The sequence below is a fragment of the Monopterus albus genome, unplaced genomic scaffold (assembly GCF_001952655.1).
Source record: "Monopterus albus unplaced genomic scaffold, M_albus_1.0 scaffold21.1, whole genome shotgun sequence".
In the NCBI taxonomy this organism is placed as follows: domain Eukaryota; kingdom Metazoa; phylum Chordata; class Actinopteri; order Synbranchiformes; family Synbranchidae; genus Monopterus; species Monopterus albus.
Genome location: NW_018127901.1, coordinates 18,989 through 27,064, shown reverse-complemented (window position 1 = coordinate 27,064; position 8,076 = coordinate 18,989). Strand labels below are relative to the sequence as shown.

At 47.3% G+C, this 8,076-nt stretch overlaps 1 protein-coding gene across 1 annotated transcript in view; it reads left to right on the top strand.

Annotated features, from left to right (window-relative positions):
• The window catches only part of tgfbi (transforming growth factor, beta-induced), a 21,028-nt gene extending 13,882 nt beyond the window's left edge, over positions 1 to 7,146 (top strand). The window contains 7 exon segments of the mRNA XM_020594100.1: positions 643 to 779; positions 2,037 to 2,152; positions 4,014 to 4,138; positions 4,224 to 4,326; positions 5,388 to 5,452; positions 6,147 to 6,171; positions 6,256 to 7,146. Coding sequence (XP_020449756.1) covers positions 643 to 779; positions 2,037 to 2,152; positions 4,014 to 4,138; positions 4,224 to 4,326; positions 5,388 to 5,452; positions 6,147 to 6,171; positions 6,256 to 6,317 — 633 coding nt within the window. The 3' untranslated portion in view covers positions 6,318 to 7,146.
• Positions 7,147 to 8,076: the final 930 nt, after the last annotated feature.

Here is an 8,076-nt window from a genome sequence, read left to right as displayed (position 1 = left end):
CCTGCAGTTTCCTGCTTCCCACGGCCACTAAATGCTTCCAGACACCACATGTGTGCTGCTGCGTGCGTGTTGGCAAAGCGGCTGCTGTATGGGACCTGATGTTGAGCACAGACACTGACCGTGAAGTGTCTCCGACCCAACTCAGCGCAGACTGAGTAGACACGTAACCAGAGCTGCTCATCATTCACACTTCCCTTCAAGGTTTGAGGCCAGAAAAGAAACACAGATGTGATTTTATCCCCCCTGTCTCCGACTGGGCCTTTGTGGATTGTTGCTGCGATTGGCTCAGACATTTTTGTTCATGTATTTTTGTTTCATGTTTCCATTTACACATTGGAAATGGCAGTGGTCAAAGTAGAGATGGGATTAACAAAGTGAAGAGACTGAAAACACAACAGTAAATGACAGTGACGACACATCACACAGTAAAAGCAACAAGCACCATAGGACAAAATTAAAACATGATTAAATGGAGAATAAACACAGATTTAGAGTATGATAAAAAATTGTCACAGAAAAGCTGGGCATCATGAGGATCCTAGCATCGTCTGCCTTCTACTGTGGCGAACTGCACAGGACAACACCTACAGGACTGTGCCTGTGTCCTCACAGGTGTTGTGTTACTTGTCTGTGTGTTTGTAGAACCTCTGCATTGAGAACACCTGCATCGCTGCCCACGACAAGACCGGACGTTATGCCACCATGTTAACTGTGGACAAAGTACTGAGTCCTCCAATGGGAACGATTATGGATGTCCTGAAAGCAGACGACCGCTTCAGGTGAGAACATACATTTATTTACAGGTATCATGTGACTCCTGTTGACCCGATAGGAAACTAAGCACTCCCAGATCTCATCACATTAACCTCCTGAACTGTGGTGAAGACTTTTGTCCCTGGTCACGTTCTTCCAGGAGCAGTTTGGTCTGAGGTTTCCTGTGAATAAAAGCCTGTGAAGGTTTGACCAGGTGCAGACTCACCACCTTCTCCTCACTGCCAGGAAGCCTCCACAGGGAGCAGTGAAATTCCCAGCTGTTACTGAGTCAACGAAGGGGGCAGACTCTGCTCCCTGAGGAGCTCTAAAATCCTTCATGCAGCACACGTTATCAGCCTAAGTGTAAAATGGCAGCTAGCCACCAAACTGATGCTGGCAGTTTGTCTGTGGCGGAGGAGTTAGGTTACAACACGATGAAGGTTCTTTACACAGCAGCAGCCGGCGTGCACGCTGACATGTATCCAGACATTCATTCAGATCCACGGCACTGCTACTGCTGCTTCTATAAGCTCTGTCAGGTCAGTCACGTGACAACTCTAAACTAGAGCTGCATATACAACCACACTTCCATAAGAGAGTAAGTGACAGTGTTAAGATGTGGAGCCACAGTTCCCAGGTTCAGTGAGTTAGCTGTGAGGCTGTATCAGTTCACATGTAGTCACAGCAGCAGACTGAGCAGCGAGCAGACGTGTGCCCCATGGACGTACACGCAACCGTCATCGGGTCACTGTCACGCTGAAGGGAAGTTAGAAACTGGAGGCTTCTCAGGCAAGTTCTGCAGCCTCTGCTCCTCTGGGTTCTACGTGGATCTGTGGAGGTTTGTTCTGGAATCAGAGATGATGATGTCCTCAGAAAGTGGACATCGCACTGGATCAGACCAACTCGTTTCATGTCTGTGAGTTCATTCGGGTCTGAACATCAGTTGGGTTATTCAGTTATAATTTGGCACACATTTGTGATATTGTGATACATACTGTATGTATGCATTTGTTTTTGTTAACTTGTCTGTGAATGGTAGCACGTGCGTCTGTGATCACTGCCTACATGCAGAGTACAGACAGTGGCACTGTCCCATTACACAGGTGACTGTCTCACAGATAGACCCGCGAGTTGTGCAGAGGTCGGACTTCCGCTTATTCTCACTAACATGACAAGATTTACAGTTAGCATGTTGTAATTGTGGTTCCATGGATGTTAACCCTCAAGGCTCCCACCGCTCCAGCCAAAGGTGTACAAAACAAACACATCTCCTGTCTTCTCAGTCTCCTGGTCAGTGCCATCCAGACCACAGGGATGACAGAGCTGACACTCACCTTCTTCGCTCTCACCAACGACGCCTTCAATGCCTTGCCTCCAGTCGAGCTCAACAAACTGATGCGTGAGTACAAAGTATCTTCACTGGGTAAAACTAGAAGTAGAAGTCTGCATGTGTGTGCAACGGTTCTAGTACACTGGACATTACCAGTTACTGGAGGAACACCTACAGACGGAAGGACAACCCAACACAGAGTCGCAGGCCAGCAGAACAGCTCCACCTTGACTCTCCTGGAGGGATGAACACCTTCCAACAGATGTTCCCTCATGTGGTGTTCTGATGACGGTGGTGGAGGTGCTGTCTAACATGTCGCTCCAACATCTCCCAAAACTGTTCAACTGGGCTGAGACCTGGTCAATGGGAAGGCCACAGCATCTGGTCTACATCATCCTCATCAGACCAGTCAGTGACCCCCAGTGTCCTGTGGACGGGGACTCTGTCACCCTGGAGGAGACTGCTCACTTGCTTCCTTTGTCACCCGTTTGTATCTTGATGTATGTGCTCAGATCAACTTATTCTCTTCTTTAAACCGGGAGCTACCCTACAGCTCGTGTAACCTTCTCATTTGCAGCTTGTGTGTATTTAGGTGGTTACCAGTGGTTACAGGTAAATGAATCAGGCGGTGGAACATGTGAAACAAACTGCAGATTGATGTGTCTCTGCTGTCTTCTTCTGCTCCTTGTTTGGTCTGAGTGTCCTCAACATTCAGAAACAGTCTGTTTATGTGACTCAGCCAAATCCTTCACCTCTGCTGCACTGCTTTGATGATCTGGTTTGTACAAGGAGCCTGTGCTGCTGCAGGCTGACATCTGCACAGCCTCAGCTTAATACAGAAATGAGGACAGACTCAGGCCTCAGAGGTCCATTGGTTCATTTCAAAAACTTGAAGTCAAAGGTCCCTGTACCGCAGTTACTGAGGGGGTCCCTCCTTTTCTTTGTGTCGTGCATGTGCCTAAGTGGATTCACACTGTCAGTAATTCAGGGAGATGCTGCAGTGCACTAGCAAAGACAGGAAGGATGAAGTTGGTCAACATAAAATTCTCTAAGAATCGTCTGTGCAGATGTTTGATGAAACAGGAAGTGTTTCACTTCATGTCGGAGACACTGGGAGGACAGGTCGCCCTGCCTCCTAGAAGTGGCCTTCACTGAGCTGTTTTCCAGGTAATGTGCTGGCAAACACTGGCTGGATTGTGGTGGAAAGCAGAGTTTGTTGAACTTATTGAGCAGAAGTCACTGTGAGGAGCTAAGGATGGATGAATTCTGACACCAGAGCCCAGAGTTCCATCTGTGCTTTAGCAGCAGCAGCACTTTGGTTCAGGAACAATGGTGGTTCTGGTTCAGTGTCTGAACAGTTTCTGTGTGAAACCAGCATGTTTCTCTGAGCCGAGCACAGAGCTGTGAGAGTCTGAACAGGACCAGGTTCATACAGCTGGAGTCATTGCAGGTGGAGGGCGGAGTGTGAGAGACTTTGTGGAAAATAAACACGTCGTCTGGGAACATTTTAGTTATACATCAGTGTCAGCGTGTTTTGTGGCTCACCTAGTTAAGTGAACATTTCCTCATTACGTTTACAGAAAATAGTCGGCTCAGTGTTGTGTTCCCTGCAGCTCGGGGGTATACAAAAATCATTTTAGGAGACAAAGGTGCAACTCTGTGTGCACCATCTGGTTGAACTCTGACCTCTGGCGGCAGCCAATCACTGTGGAGCCCTGCTGGGACCAGAACATGGCAGACAAACTCAGCCCAGATCAGAGTAGACTAATATCAGCACGCACAGTGCGTGAGTGAGTGACACGTAGAGACATTGGCACCGGAACAGGACAAAGTGTGTATGATAGTTTGAAGGAATACCAGGCAGGGGATGGTGTTGCTTGATCTGCAGCTGTGAGGAGTGTGAACTCTCCATGTGTCTCCTCTGTCTTAGGTGATCGTCAGCAGCTGTCAGGTGTGCTCAGGTATCACCTGGGACAAGGACTGTTGGTGAGCGGAGGAGTTGGATCTCACACTAGGGTCGAAGTTCTGCAGGGGGAGAGGCTGGAGCTCGGCGTGGTCAGTCCCCCCTCCATTCATTTGAAATACCTTTATTGAAACACTACAGAGCAGTACAGATGACAGCTGTCCTCCCTTGTCTCAGCACAACTACACAGTGTACGTCAACAAGGTTCCTGTGGCGGAAGCAGACCTGATGGCGACGAACGGAGTTGTCCATGCCGTCAACAGTATCATCAAACCTCTGCGTGAGTGCCTGCTTCCTTTACATTCACCAGCCTCAGTGTCTCTGTGGACACAGATCACCCTGCTGACGATTTATTTAGGTACACAGAACAATGTGTATATAATTTATTTTATGTAACCAATATTTGACCAGGCCAAACTCCACTGGGGTCAGCGACCTCTTTCACAGGGGTTTCCTGGCTGAGACGGCAGCACAGGCGAGCCGCAACATTCAAACAGATAATAATGTCCAAAATCTACAAAGCTAAGAACAAAGTGACTATGCAACAATATCAAAACTACAATTAAGAGCTAAAAACAAGAGCAGACAGAACAGGAATGCATCAGTTTCATTAGCATTGTTCCAGGTGGCTGGGGCAGAAAACACATGCGCTTTGTGTCCGAGCGTGTGTGTGTGTCATGTGATCTGAGGTTATGACTGAATATGAGCTGGGTGACATAAGTCTACAATGGTATGAAGGCAGTTTGTCTAAGATAAATACATTTGAGTTTTATTTGTATAGCGCCAAATCCCAAAAAGGCATCCCAGGACACTTTACATAGTCAGGTCTAGACCTTATTATTATTATAATAGAGGAAAAACCCAACAAGCCCCCTTTAACAGAAGAAACCTCCGACAGACCCCGACTCTTGGTGGGTAGCTCTCAGATCTCTGGGAAATTCACTAGATTAGGTTTCGGATCATAAGAAAATAAAGAGATACTGATGTACTATCAGACGTTATAGGACAGTAGTAGACATGCTGGAGTATTAACAGCAAACTAAAATGCTACTTTTGGCGCCCTAACTACAGTGTTATGTACAGTGCGTGCAAACAGCCTGCTGCTAATAATCCGGTCTCCCTGATAGATTATGTTTTGGACCAACTGAGAAAATAAAGACATGCTGTCAAACTCTCAGCCAGACTGGTGGCGACAGGGATGCTCGCTCTCTTGTTCTCACTGCTGGCTCTCTCTGACTGAGGTTCTGCAGAGCCGCCTCCGGTCTGAGGCCTAACGATTGCTCCTGTGGACACTGTAAAGTTGCGTAACTCTTTACTAACGGTCCTATGTTGTGTCTGCAGCTCCGAAGGTGGACAGAGAGCAGGCCGACGGACATGCAACTCCTCTCAGAGCGGCCTCCCCCAGGGTGAGACCACGTAGAGCAGTGACCACCTGCTGCACTGGGCCCTGATCAGCTGCTGGAAACCCTCATGTCCACTGGATGTGTCAGCGTCACACCTTGGTCTTTAACTGCTGCACATGACTGCCTGATGTGTTGAGGAAGGTTCACAGTGGCACACAAACACCGGATCTGCATGTACAGAAACTTTTCTGCTCATGTCCATGTAAAAACAAAACCTGTGGCAGTATTTAAAATCAGACATTTCTGTGCTTTGCCACCTCGTCTTTTACCATCTCCTTCATCTCTGTAACTTTTCACAGGCCTGTAAATCAGAAATTCGTTTTTTTTTTTAAATCCTGAACCTGGAGATGAGGTATTTGTACTTGTTTCAGCCCTGAGTGTTGTCTGCAGGTCTTGCTCTCACATTAAAAACCTCTCATAACAAGTCTGAGGAGCAAAATTAGCCCAGATGTTCATCATGAACATGCGCTGATCAGCTCCTCTGTCCTCTCGTCTGCATGTTAGCTCCCATCCAGTGTTGGAAACACCTTTAGACATTGGAAACAAACGTCAGAGTCGCTGACGCAGACAAAACGAGGCAGCACGGCAGGGACACATCCGGTGGACATGGATGGTGATCATCACAACAAAAGCTGCAGGTTTCACATTTCATCAAGAAAATTATTTAAACCTCTGAATTCTTGTTTGTGTCTCACAGGGTGACTCCAGGAGCTTCAGGGATGGTGAGTGTGTCTCAGAAACAAGTTGTCTCAATCCTACCCCTGAAGTGTTCTGGAGAATTGACTGTTTCTGTTTCTTGTTTTCAGACGAGCTTTTCCAGAAGGTGATCAAGAGCCGCTCCAGCAGGAAGATGAACCAGAGTCAGTAAAACTACAGAGGAGAGGAAAGAGATGTCCACTGTCACCAGAGCATCTGAAGAGCAGCCACCAAAGAAGAACAGAACATGATCTCATTCCAAAGGGCCAGAGGGCATAAGTATTAAAGGAAAATCCCCCTGAAATCCTTGAACGCTGGGCCACAGTGTGAGAGCAGGAAAAGCACAAGGGGCCTCAGCAGCTTTAATCACATCCACATTCAGCTCACACACGATGTTCACATTGAAATGCGCCATCAGCCTCAGTTTCATCAAATCGAGCTTCCGACAGACAGAATGAAGCTTTGCGCTGTTTCTGTTTGTTTGTTTGCACAACAGAAAGGCATTCTGAGAAAGGTGGGAAACTGCAGTGCAGGTCGACAATGAACAGTAAACCAACAAATCACTCAACTTTAGAAAAATAAACAGTGTGAGAGGATCTGAGGGGGATTAATCTTCACTTCAGCTGGTTAATGAAAAGGAACAAATATTCTGTGTGAAGTTTTTACCCTTTTTTTTTTTTACCAAACCAGTGTTTTGTTTTCTATGTACTGTAAAAACTAGTTGTGACCAGATTGAACTTTCACATGTAAAACTTTTGTAAAGGGTGTTTTCTACTCTGTGTGTTGCTGTCCTGGAGCATGTGGACAGGCTGGAACAAACGGTGACTGATGAGCTCTGTGCATTTTTTGTAAAATAAAGTTGAAGCGAGCTCTGAAACATGCGTGCAGGCATCTGAAGCTGTGTGTGCTTGTGTCTGAATGAAGGCCCGGAGTTCGGGCTTGGTTCATGTGTCTGCTGCTCTGGGAACAGGCTGCACAGCCGTCACGCTGACTTAAATCAACTGCCAACTGTGCACGTTTCCTCCCTCGCAGCCCCTATGGGGGATCAGTGTTGAAGTATTAATGTGGTCTTGGTGATGTCCAGCAAAACCAGCTGCTTTTTACATGGTTTAATGTGAAGCAGTGAATGGCTCACATTTCCCCTGGAGAGGAAGCGCGCACGCGTACACACTGACGTTATTGGTTTTCACACTGTACAAAACAGAAGAAAACTAAAATTAAAGCCAAAGACAAGCAACATGAGGAAAAGAACATAACAGTTTCAATTTTTATACTTTACTTAAATGTTGTAAACTAGGTTAGTGGTTAAGGCCCGGGTTCGAATCAGGGTTGAGTCAGGAAGGGCATCCGGCGTAAAACACGTGCCAAATGTCAACATGGGAGTAGTCAGTGTGACGAATCGCTGTGGCGACCCCTAAACGGGAAAAGCCGAAAGTGACTTTCTTTCTTACTTAAATGTTGTAAACTATTTCAGTTAAGTTTACGTTTCCTCCACCTACTGTATGTGTCCACCCTAACCCCTAACAACCAACACCCAACACATAATCCCTAACACCCGGGACCTCGGAGTAAATCTGTCGTTTTCAAAATCAGCATCATTCTAACTGATCATTCGGCCGTTGTTTTCCCTCCTAACCGTAGAAATCCGTCCGTGTGCCTTAGTTTAAACATGACAGGCTCTGGTTTCCTGTGAGCCTTCAGTTGGATGCTGGGTTGATTTTCCTCCCTGCGTTACTTTCAGTTTCAGCTGCAGCTCCGCGGCTCCTGTTAGATGACTGACAGCTACTGCCGGCTGCAGGACGCCGCATCGTGGCTGCCGGGTGGAGGACGCAGCACCGTGGCTGCCGGGTGCAGGACGCCGCACCGTGGCTGCCGGGTGGAGGACGCCGCACCGTGGCTACTCCCCGACAACTTCTCTTAGGGCCCTATTT